General features: G+C 46.1%; 1 protein-coding gene and 1 non-coding gene across 2 annotated transcripts in view; both read left to right on the top strand.

The window, feature by feature from the left end:
- TRAF3IP2 (TRAF3 interacting protein 2) overlaps nucleotides 1-3131 on the top strand; it is a 40056-nt gene extending 36925 nt beyond the window's left edge. The window contains exon 9 of the mRNA XM_056125453.1: nucleotides 2886-3131. Within this exon, the coding sequence (XP_055981428.1) occupies nucleotides 2886-3032 (147 nt within the window). The 3' untranslated portion in view covers nucleotides 3033-3131. The remainder of the gene's footprint in view (nucleotides 1-2885) is intronic.
- An 8096-nt stretch (nucleotides 3132-11227) lies between these two features.
- LOC130033713 (U6 spliceosomal RNA) lies at nucleotides 11228-11331 on the top strand. The gene has a single exon (XR_008793976.1). It is a non-coding gene; the product is annotated as a U6 spliceosomal RNA (small nuclear RNA).
- Nucleotides 11332-12518: the final 1187 nt, after the last annotated feature.

The raw sequence follows: 12518 nt of genomic DNA, 5'->3' as shown, positions 1-12518 counted from the left end.
TCATTGCGCTGGGATTTTAACTGGAAGCCCTTATCTACTCATTATCAGTCCTTGGAGATCACTGTGCTACTAGCAAGATCAACACATTGTCCCCAGCATCAGCAGCATGCACCAAGAAGGTTGCAAAGTGTTATCTGATAAACCTCTGTCCAAGTTGTCCATTACACACAAAGAAGTACTTTTTATTTTAACTCATGAGCTGAAAAGAGACCAGAAACTGTTCATTTGATACTTTTTCCCTTTTTTTTCTTTTTTTGGTCACACCAGTGATGCTTAGGGGTTATTCCTGGTGGTGCTCGGGGGAGCATATGGGATGCTGGGTCGAACCCGGGCCAGCTGTATGCAAGGCAGACACACAACCCACTATACTATTGTTCTGACCCCCATCTTATACTTCTTATCTCTACACCATATGAGTCAAGATGTGTACATTTTTGCCTGTATATTTTTGACATATTCTGTTGTACAGAGTTCAGCTCTCAGAGCTGGAGAACATCAGAATGCAATCGACAGTAATTAAAGCGAAGTCTGCAACAAGCTGTTCCTAAGGAAGGGGGTTTGCCCCAGAAGTGCAAGCCAGCAGGTTTGGGGTTTGGAAATGAGGGGCATCTGAGGCCAGATGCCAGGCTTGATGAAGGGAAAACAGTAGGTGGTAAACATTTGAAGTAGGGCCACAGTATCCTGAGCTCTGACCCAGCATCACCCTGGAGGATCCCTGGTGGTCAGAACTGCATCTTGGTCTCTGTCGCAGTGGGGCAAGCATCCCATGGAGGTGAATGAGCCACCCAGTGGTGCTTCCCTCTCAGGCTGCAGATAGTCAGCTTTTCCATGCTCTACCCACTAAGAGGTCTCCTTACTGCTCTCCCTGCTCCACATGGACCCTATACTAGCCCACCCCTACTGCCATCAAAGATATAGAGCTCTGACCTGTCTCCCCAGCTGAAGGCTTTTCTGGCAGTTTTCCCACCATGCCCATGAGATCATATCCACCTTTTTTCTCATGACATGGTGCCCACTTGCTCCACCTTCTGTCTTAACCTCTACTGGGGACTCCAGGTCTTGGGCAGCATCCTTTTTGCTGCAGTGCATTCGTGCTCTCTGTACCTTCTGCTTACCATATACTTCCCTCACTTGTCTGGCTACTGAACTCTTGCTTTTTCCTCCTTATGTGATAGCACAGCGGCAGGGCATTTTCCTTGCACGTGGCAGCGCTGGCGAGCCAGATTCGATTCCTCCGCCCCTCTCGGAGAGCCCGGCAAGCTACCGAGAGTATCTCGCCTGCGTGGCAAAGCCTGGCAAGCTACCTGTGACATATTGAATATGCCAAACACAGTAACAACAAGTCTCACAATGGAGACGTAACTGGGCCTGCTTGAGCAAATGGATTAACAACGGGAGGACAGTGCTACAGACAGTGCAATGCTACCTACTCCTTCTAGCCACTCCCCACCTTACTTCTTTTGTTTCAAAATATTTCATAGTGTTTCTCTTGAGAGCTCTTAATTAGAGTACCTTGAGTCAGAGGAAAAATTGTTTAGAATTACTAGAGCAGGGGTGGTAGAAAAAGCAGACCAATGTTTAGTTGGTTTCATGAATGTTTTTAAATGTCTTCAAATTCCCTTGTTGCTGGCGATCAGGTCAGACAGCTCACACTATTGCTGGAAAATGCTTTTTTTTTTTTATATTTGGTCTCCAGCATAAGGCGGTGAATTCTTCAAGGCAGTAACTGGTGTCTCCTCAGTACCCAGTGTGAAGCTTGACATGAAGCATAGGTCATTTCTACACTCCAACTCCTCTAAGGAGCACATCCCAGGCTCTCCTTACACAGCCCTGCACACCTGCTCTCTTCTCTCACTCTTCTCTAGCCCCACTGAACTTGCTCATCCTTGTACAGGCCAGACGGCTCCCACCAGGCCTTTGCACTGGCTCTTCTCACTGGCAGGACCCAGACCTTCACAACACTCCCTCCCTCTGTTCTGTAAGGTCTTGCTTCATTTTCTCAGGAAGACCTTTGCTAAGTACCTTATTAAAAACCGTAAACACGTGTGAGGAAAAGATAACGAGGTGGGAGAAATGAGGAGCAGGGGTCACTTGCATAGAGCGATGGTACTAGAACTCTTGGAACAGGGGCAGCTGTGAGGCATGGTGAGATATATACAAAGAGACATGAAACTGCTCCAGAAGTTTTGCAGTATTATTATAAACCAAAGATAAAGCAATCAAATTTGATTTAAAAATGTTTAATCCTGCCAACTTTTCATCTCTGCCCCAGCACTCCCTCTCACGATCCTGTTTTATTTTTCTTCCTATTATGCACCATGAAACACACATTTGGCATATTCAGTATCTGCCCTTTCCCCAACAGAATGTCCACTCCATGGGGTTACTGAAGCTGTAGCCGCCTGCCTTTCCGGGCACCCGGGTTCTGCCTTCTCCCGATCAATCTTTCCTGCCGCCAGCCAGACCTGTGGATGGAATGAGAGGATAATGAATTAGATTAAGCCCAGAGACTTGGCATCCCTCTTCCAAAGCCACAAGGGAATTTACATCACGCTGCCTGACCCCGGTCGTCCCCCTTTCATGTGAGGGTGCTGAAAAGCATGTTGAAATGCAAAGGGCAGGTAGCCTGGGAGACTGATGGAGAATGCTGTGCACATGTGGTTCCCATAATGAGCTCTACAGCTTGCACCCAAAGCCAAGAGCCCTGCACAGGCTCTCCCCTTCACTTTTTTTTCCCCATATGCAAAAACAACCCAGTTCCCTGGGTTGCTCAGCAGGGAAGGCCTGTGAAGGGAAAAGCCAGAGAAGTTTGGGAGCCAAGCCTGGGATCTGGACTCCAGGTGCTTCTCTAACGGCCTTTGCCCCTGTCACTCTCCCTCCCACAGGAGCACGTGCCCACCTGGCTGCAAAACACTCACGTCTACAGCTGGCCCAAGAACAAGAAAAACATCCTGCTGCGGCTGCTCCGAGAGGAGGAGTACGTGGCACCTCCCCGGGGCCCTCTGCCCACCCTCCAGGTGGTTCCCTTGTGACCTAGTAGCCCAGGCCCACTGGGGGCCACCATGCCACCGTGGGGCCTATTCTTACATCTTCTCTTGGAGGCTAGCTGGCAGCATTTGCTGCTGCTGCTGTGTCTCCCCTAGTGGCCTCCGACCCCAGAAAACTGCTCTGCAGAGGACACTTCCTCCTGCACCCAGACACAGCCTGGCGAGAAACAGGAGGACTTGGCCATTCTGCTTTCCCTCCTGAAAATCCACGGCATGTCTTTCTGCTCTGATGCATTAGTCCTGTGCCCTTTGGTGCTTACGCAAATAGATGAGTGACGGTAAACAACCACAAACACTTTCCCCTCATTTCCTATATGAGTTAACCAAATGTTTCTGTGTCCCCAAACGGATTCATGTACAAATAATAAAATGCTGTTTTGTAAGCCTTTGTTTCACTTATCTCAAGTGAGATAGATATTAATTTATAATATGGGCAGTTGCTTTCAGGGACAGCAATAAAACCTCTTAGATAAATGAAATAAACTTGCTATGCGGTTTTCAAGGATTAAACGCAGATAAACAATCCCTTTTAGCATCGACTTGAAAGTTTTATTCTTGCGATAGAACTTTCTCACAAGACAACTTTGTACAGGTAACAAACATCTCAACAGAATCTACGTGGAGTCATCCAAGATAGGTGAAATCTGAGTGTGGTGTGAAGGGACTGTATGATTTGACTTGTGGTTTTGGAGATCTGTGTTAGGGTCTTGGTTCTACCAAAAACTGGTTGTTTGATCTTAAGTTATTCTGCTTTTCTAAAACTCCAGAGATTTATTTATAAAATGGCAGTATAACATCTCCATTGGCCTAGACTAAATTCTAAATATTCTTTTGAGGAATGACTAATTTTCATTATTTTATTTCCCTGGGGATAAAAGTGCCATTTTCTTAACAAAGACATTTTTTCTTTTTTTAAAAGGAGCTTCAACAATATCTTCACATTAATCATTTTAGAAATACATTAACATCTTGCTTGTATGACATCTAAAATACACACATGTGAAATATATATAAAATTTAGATAAGCTGTTGAGAAAGGTGGAATATTATGGCCCAATTTTGTAAACCTATGTAAAGACTTTCGGAGATAAGAGGAATGTCTCCCCCCCCATCTACTTAACCTCTTAAACAAGGTTAGATTGTCCTATGAGACAGTTCAGTCCTAATATATTATAGCATGGAAGGCAAATAGTTAATCAGCTGAAAAGACACTTTGCTAATGAAACACAAAGAATATTAAAAATTTACCTTATAAACTACACATCTGTTTATAAAGTCTTTGTTTTTAAAAAATGGGGTGGTGTAAGCTAGTATAGCTTATGAATCATTTGTAGTACTCTGTAACAAGTATGTATTAATTCTTAGCATTTGGGATCTGGTAGAACTTTTTAATTATCTTGAAATGCCTAAAAAGTATGCCAATACTAACTTAGAGTATTTTCCTTTTATTATCTTTTTTGAAGATTACACCACCAGTACAGATTTACATACAATTTTAAATAAGAAAGACATCAGTATGACCCTAAACTATTTCTAATATCCTAGGGTCTGATAACAGGATGCTATTACCTGGGTCTCTCTGCAGAGAGGAGCCCTGAGTTCCCAGGCACTATTCCTCCAACAGGTAGAAGGGAAGGTCCCTGGGGGTTTCACACTAAGTCACTGGAGTGTTATAGGTGGTAGCACTGGTAGCACGGGTAGCAAACAAACAAAACAAAAAACAGACACATGCAAAATACCTGGCCAAGTGATGAAAGTTTGACCCCTGAAGTCCTGTGAAATCTGATGACCATGAATATCACAGGAATTTTAACAGCTATTTGAAGGCCCTGACAGTGAGATTAACATGTGGTTTATTTAGAAGTTATCCTGGTCCTGGTACATTCATTTGCAGTTATTTAGGGGATGGAAGGAGGGTGGGGTGACTCAGTAAAAATAACCTCCAGCCTCACAGCTTTCTTCAGACCTAAATTGGTTTGGTAGGAGTGAAGTAAGCAGAATGTGAGGTTAGAGTTTCATATAGTCTTTAATGAATAATCAAAAAAATTAAATGTCATTTTTAATTTCAGCAACTAGTTTCAAATGATCTACCTGCTTGATTTGAGTTTTATATTATTCAAAGTTATCTCAATTTGTGGCTACAAACAAGGATTAGACTTGCTCTTTCTCAGCTGAGTGCTCAGAAATAGTAGTCTTATTGATCCCCCTTTGCTTCTTCCCTACTATAGTTAATGAATTTCCCTATAAATTACCTAACGGCTGGGTTTTGCAGAGTCATCTCAATGAGGGAAGCAAACTATTCCTTTGAACATTTCAGACCTTGTTTCAGGATGCTTTCTATGCCAAGAACGTTTCTCTTGTCTATCTTTTTTTATTTTTTGGTAGTGGGGGATTGTATTGGGCAAGTGTTTAGGGGAACCATATGTGGTGATAGGGGTTAAAACCAAGGTAAGCTTTATGCAAGGTATGTTCCATAACCCCCGTACTATCTCTCCAGCCCCAAGAGCATTGGTCTCACCCTTGACCACATCACCAACCACTTCATCCACTTTGCCAAATCCCCCAGTGTCACTAGCATCTCAGCAAAATGGATTGCAGAGTACTATAAATATTGTGAAATGATCCAGAAAGTTGCTCAAAACACAGGATCTTTCTGTTTCTTAATGAACCAAGAAGAACCAGTGAGACCTCCTTTCTAGTGGCAAATGAAAAGAGGAGGAAGGTTAAACTGTGGGAAATACCACATAAAAATAAATAAAGTGTGTGGGGGGAGGGGAAGAAATGCCTCTCATCCCGAAGAACAACTCAGAATAAATAGCTCTCTATAAGCCCACAATTAAATAAATGACTACCACAACCATGAAAATCAGGAAAAGAGAGTGGGAAAGAGGAAGGAAGCAAGACAGAAAAAATCAATTCTCAGATCATTTATTTATGTTGTGAAATCTTTAGTCTGGAGAGGACCTTAGAAATCATGTACTGCTAAAAAAAAAAAAGCGGTACGCAGAAAACCTGTGGGGCTCTTTCTTCTAAGTTCACTCTTGGGCCTGAACCCTTTATTCTGGTCTCCAGTCTGCAGACTGGATCCTAGACAGCTTTCTAGGTGAACTGAACAAATGACCCAGCCTCTCCCTGTGGTAAACCGAGTCTCCGGAACCTAGGAGGCCTTCGGGAAGCTAACCCTCTGTCCTCTGGTGACTGGATCATGTTGCAACTTTTTTCTGTGGGGGATTCTTTGGGGAATTAATTATTACTGTAATTATTGGGAGTGCTACTTTTCTTCAAGTAGTTGGGCATATTTATCTTCTACAGCTATTATACAAAACTTAGGTGCAATTTAAAAGATCTTGGTGTTTTCCTGAAGTTTACAGACAAAACTTGCTCTCAGTCAGATCAATTTTCTTTCACTTTTGTCTGGTAAAACCTCCAAAACAACAATGAAACAGGTTTGTTTGTTTTTTTTAATACTGTGCTATTCAGTGTCCCCTCACTCTTAACTCTACAAGAATGGCACGTGTTTGCACAAGAATAGTAGAGATAAGTACCAGGAGGTTTACTCCATGGCTTGGAGGTCAGCCTCACAGGCTAGGGGAAAAGGCAGCTCAGATAGAGAAGGGAACACCAAGTAAAGGGTGTTGGGAGGGCCCGCTTGGGATGGGAGATGTGTGCTGAAAGTAGACTATAGACCGAACATGATGGCCACTTAATACCTGCATTGCAGACCACAACACCCTAAAGGGGAGAGAGAGTAAAAGGGAATGCCCTGCCACAGAGGCGGGAGGGGGGGGGAAGGGGGAGGGGAGGAGCGAGGCATTGGTGGGGGGATGGGAAGGATACTGGGAACTTTGGTGGTAGAGAATGAGCACTGGTGGAGGGATGGGTACTTGACCATTGTATGACTGAAATATAAGCACAAAAGTTTATAAGTCTGTACATCACGGTGATTCATTTAAAAATAAAATAATAATTTAAAAACCTATAATAAATGAAAACACTTGATCACTTGATATCCCGTTACTCATTGATTTGCTCGAGCTGGCACCAGTAATGTCTCCATTTGTCCCTGTCGCGTGCTAGTGTAGCCCAGTGGCATCTCCGCGTTCTAGGAACACAAAGAGCCTCAAACTGATCATTCAGGGTCTTGACGAAGAAGTCTGACCATATTGTAGGTGGGCGGCCACGCAATCTTTTGACGTCTCATGGAAACCCGTCGGTAACGGCTCTATTCCAGCAGTTGTCTCCAAATCTCATTACAAGTTCAGCACATCTGATTTTCGACGCCTTCGCAAACGAGACAGCGTCCCTGATTCTTGACCATCGACAGAGGTCAGAACTCCGGATTCTTTCTCTCATTTGAGTGAAGCGGGTTACTCCAAGCATAGCTCTCTCGATTGCTCTCTGGGAGACCTGAATAGCGTTCTCTTCCCATTTTCGTAGGGCCTAGGTCTCTGAGGCACATGTTAATGCAGGAAGAACAGTGGAATCGAAGAGATGTGCCTGGAGCTGGAGGTTCTTTGGCCTCTTAGCTATTTCTTTGACGCTATTGAAGGTGTTCCAAGCCACTCTCTTCCTCCTGCGCAACTCAGGTGCCAGGTCATTTATCATGTTATTTTTCATTTTTCATTCATTCATTTATCTTATAAATGAGAACAAGGAAAACAAAAAAAAGGCACGTTTTTGACTCGTCAGTATTGTCAGATTTGGGGTGATAGTACAGTGAGTAGGGCACTTGCCTTGTACGTGGCAGATTCGAATTTGATCCTTGGCATCCCATATGGTTACCTGAGTCCTCCAGGAGTAAATTACTGAGTACAGAGCCAGGAATAACAGCTGAATAAAACCAGGTGTGGCCCCAAAACAACAGCAACAACAAAAGAATCCTCACATTCCCAGGGGCTGGAGCAATAGCACAACGGGTAGGGCGTTTGCCTTGCATGCAGCCGACCTGGGTTCGATTCCCAGCATCCCATATGGTCCCCCGAGCACCGCCAGGAGTAATTCCTGAGTGCAGAGCCAGGAGTCAGCCCTGAGCATTGCCCAGTGAGAAACAAATGGGATCAATGAAAAACAAATGGGATCAGGGAATCCTCCCTGGGGTGAGAGGGGCCACAGGGAAAGCACAAAAGACAACCCTTCACCAAGGAGGAGCCCAGCGCCTATAGTTGCATTCTGTTTTGGGACATTTGGGGCCCAAGCGGGATGGCAGTTCCCTAATATGTTCCATCTCCTATCAGAGAAGCTTGCAGAGAGGAAACCAGGTACTTGGTGAGGAGGTGGGCGGTGTTTGCAGACCTGGTTGGTGGGTGAGCCCCCTTCTTATGGCTAAACACTTACTCCCAAATCCTTAGCTTCAAGTCAAGCAGAAAAGAGTTGAGAGAGGAAGATGGGGTTCAGTTCTCTTTAACTTTTTTGCTTTTTTTTTTTTTTTAAAGTGGCAAGGAGGGTGGTGGGGAAGGTTGAACCATACTTAGCAGTGCTCAGGGGCTACTCCTGGTTCTGAGCTCAGGGGTCACTCCCAGGTAGTGCTCAGTGAACCATATACAGTCTAGGTCACACCTACCCAGGGCTTACACATGTGATATCTGGGGTCTTCTCTCAACCATGCAAACCAGGGACTCCGATGTATCTCAGCCAACTGACCACGTTCTAGGCCTGCCTGCTCTTTTCCAGAAATGCTTGCAGGGAAGGAGTCACTGCTGCTGCAGATCTCCCGGACATGTGAGTGCCCCTCTCAAGGCACGGGTTTCTTGTCCCTTGCCTGACCTCCCTTTGCTCCCTTCTCCAATTGGGCGCGGACACAGGCAGCAGCTGGGGAGAGCGGGCGGGGAGGGCGCGCGCGAGGACTCCTGCCTGATGGATCCCATTAGGCTTAGTGTGCAAAGCAAGTGGAGATGAAGTAGCTGCTCTGGTATTCGGCCAAAACTGCGGTGCTATTTTTAGCCTCTCCCTCGTGCTTCTCTGCCTGCACTGTAGGCCAGGGCCACCTGGATCAGCAGCAAAACACGGAACTGAGGCACTCGGTTGTGAAACTAGACCGAAGGAGGCCACAGATGCGGGGCTCATTGGCCGATGAAAAGGAAGGAGCCGTGGAATGTTAATGAGCGGGCTTGGTGTTCGAAGAGTTCAAAGGAGAAGGCGGACTCGGGCCTGTGCCCAGCACACGCGAACCGCTGATAGAGGGAAGGAGAAATCAATTACGCTGTCGCTGGCTTCTATGCCATTGTGTTGGAGTGGTTAGAAAAGGTAGGACAAGGACCAGAGCTCAAAAGGAAGCACAGCCACATGGCCTTGAAGTCTAACGAGTTTGCCATGGCAACTGCTGGAAATGAGCCTCCCGGCACTGAGCAGGTGTGTTATCTTCCAGAATAAACAGACTTCTCACACTCCCTGGTTTTTATCATAAAACCTGTGTTTGGATTACTTTCCCTCCTCTTTGTTACCGGGAGAAGTTGGCTGTTATACAATGAGCCCAGGGCTGCGGTTGAGGGAAATGTAATCAGTGTTATCAAAAGGGCTACTTTGGCGAAGCCTGGCTCCAGGCCTGGTCCCTGCAACCCCCCCCCCCCCCCCCCCCCACTTCCCCAGTTGGGCACAGGTCCCCCCCTGCCTGACCTTTGACATCTTCCAGGCGAGTCGCGTGTATTTTCTGGAAGAGGACTGCTCGCCCAAGGCGGGTGGTCAGAAGGCCTGTTCTCCCAGGGGGAGGAGAGGCTTAGGTGAGGCTGGGGCCCGGCTGCCAGCACCCTGTGCCGTCTGGGCTGCAGGCCAAGGGCTTTTTGAGTTCAGGGATTAACTGATTCCATCTTCCAATCTGTTGTTATCTCCAAAGTTCAGTTACTCAGAAACTTGCAGAGAGCTGCAATTTCCCTGAGCTTTTAAATTCCTCTCAAATGGGTTCTGGGATGATGGATTCTCATGTCCCCATAGACACGAATTGTGGAGGTTTTTATAAAATCTTCCCAAATCGGAAAGAAAGGTTGGCTGGTCTGCTGTGACAGTCAAAAATAATGATCAAGTTGGTTTGTCTTAGTTTTTATGGTTCTTTGTAACGGAAAGAAAACTTCTTTCACCCTAACTTCAGTTTGTTTTACTTGTTTGTTTTATTTGGGGGCGCTACTTCTAGTGCAGTGCTTGGAGGCTACTACTGATTCCTGGAAGTGCCCAGGGCATCAGGGAGTGCCAGGGATTGAAACCAGGGCTGCGGTCTAGCCCTTTGAGCTATCTCCCCAGTTTCCTCAATCTGACTTTCAAAACAAGACACTTTTCCACAACAGGTTCCTAGAATGCACCCACATTCGGGGGTTAGATTTTGGAGTCACATCCAGCTTTGCTCAGGGAACCATATGCAGCAGCAGCAGGGATAGAACTAGAGTCAGTCATGCACACGGCATGCACCTAACCCTCTGAACTCTCTCTCCAGCCCCCACACATGATTTAAAGTGCGGTGGCGGCAAGGTCAGCTGAGAGGCAGAGACCTTTTATGGGCAGAGCCAGGCAGCTTTGTGCTGAGTGGTTCCTGTTCACCAGGGCCTCTGTTGCTCTGCTCTGCTGAGATGTCCAGAACCTACTCCTCGGCTTCTCTCTTCAGGTCATATCCTCCCAGCCCCTCACACATCACCTTATGTTTGACTCTAATAAGAATCTGAGGGCTAAGGCCCAGTGGATGGCTCAGTGGCTAAAATCACCTGCCATGTAAGCATGAATCAGGTCCCCACTGCTGCCCATGTTTTGATCTCTGCTGTCTGGGACCCTCACCCCTCAATGGAGTCTGTTGTCTTTGGTGCACAGCCTGGTATGTGCAAGGACTGCAATTAAAGTGTGTGACACCCAGTGAGCAACCCCAAAGAAAGAAGATGTGTGAACACTGAGGCCAGGAAGACGATCCCCGTGAGTACTGTGACTGAGTGTGAGAGCACTGCAGAATGCATGCAACCCCTGGTCCCCACCACAGCAGCAACAAAGGGAAAATAGAATCAACTCATTCATTTAAAAATGATCTAGGGGCTGGAGAATAGCACAGCGGGTAGGGCGTTTGCCTTGCACATGGCCGACCCAGGTTCAATTCCCAGCATCTCATATGGTCCCCTGAGCACCACCAGGAGTAATTCCTGAGTGCATGAATCAGGAGTGACCCCTGTGCATTGTCGATGTGACCCAAAAAGAAAAAATGACCTAATGGTGTGCTCGCTTTGATAGCACATAGACTAAAATTGAAATGATACAGAGATTAGCAAGGCCCCTGAGCATGGATGACACATATCAAAATAATGGCTACATAAAAAGTCAACTGCAGAGGTGAAAACATTTCATGTAGCCGGGTTAGGGAGTACAGTGGGTAGGACATTGGCCTCAAATGAGACCAACGGAGCTTCAATCCATTGCACACCAATATAGTCCCTCAAGCACTGCCAAGAGTAATTCCTGAGTGTAGAGCCAGGAGAAAGTCCTGAGTACCATCAGATGTGCCACCCCCTTCTCCAAAAACAAAGTTTCATGTACTGTTACCAAGCAAAAGAGTGTCACCAAGTTCAGCTATTAAGCTACCTTGTGAAGCCAGCTAAGAGGGCGTATTCTGGAGAGGGTAGGCAGGGCCCTTCCATATTCAAGTTTTCATAATTCAAGATGCCAAAGCAGAAGTCTCCCCAGCACCCCAGAGTGAGTCTGAGTGGTCTGGTTAGCCATCTTGCTAATGGAACCCTCTCTTGTGAACTAACCGAGAGGTAAGCAGCATGCACACCAGTTAGCAGCAACTGAGCTTAACTTACCTGTTGTGCACAATGCTGTGCTTGACCCCAAGGAGTGTGGTGCACACTCTGGCCTTCTGGGTATATCAAAGATAGAGGGAGAAGTAGGACAGAGCTTGTGAGGAGTCCACCCGGCTACAGGACAGTAAGTGCTACGCCAACCAGCAGGCTGAGCCCCTTTCTCTCTGACCCAGACTGAACTCATCTTTACGCAACTGATAAATAGAAGGCCTCTCTTCCCTCCTCTCTCCTTTTATATGTTTAATACTCAAAGCCCTTATAAAACATCATGTAGGGGCCAGAGAGATGGTACAGAGGGCAGGGTATTGCCTTGCACACATTCAACCTAGGTTTGATCCCTGACAACCTGTATGGTCCTTTGAAGATTGCCAAGAGTAACCCCAAGCATTGCCAGGTATGATCCAAAACCCAATAGTAAATGAATCGTGTAAATGACATCCAAAATTAGAAGAGGGAATATAAGAAGTAGGAACCCAGGTGCATCTGCATACTGGCATCACCTACATCTCAACGTTGGCTATGTAGTTCCTTTCTTGGTGGCAAACCTTCAGCTCTCACCCCTTTTGAGAAGTCCACATTGTCTCTTTAATATGTCTCAGTCTCTGTCTCCACCACCCCATATAGCCATAATAAAACTATTTTACTTTAACAACAACAACATACCACAGAGCGTGCAGATATAAGTAATCAATGACAGTGCAGCCCA

Source organism: Sorex fumeus, unplaced genomic scaffold (genome assembly GCF_029834395.1).
Source record: "Sorex fumeus unplaced genomic scaffold, SorFum_2.1 ptg000054l, whole genome shotgun sequence".
NCBI classification, from domain to species: domain Eukaryota; kingdom Metazoa; phylum Chordata; class Mammalia; order Eulipotyphla; family Soricidae; genus Sorex; species Sorex fumeus.
The sequence above is the reverse complement of the archived record's forward strand: the minus strand, read 5'-3'. Positions and strand labels throughout refer to the sequence as shown.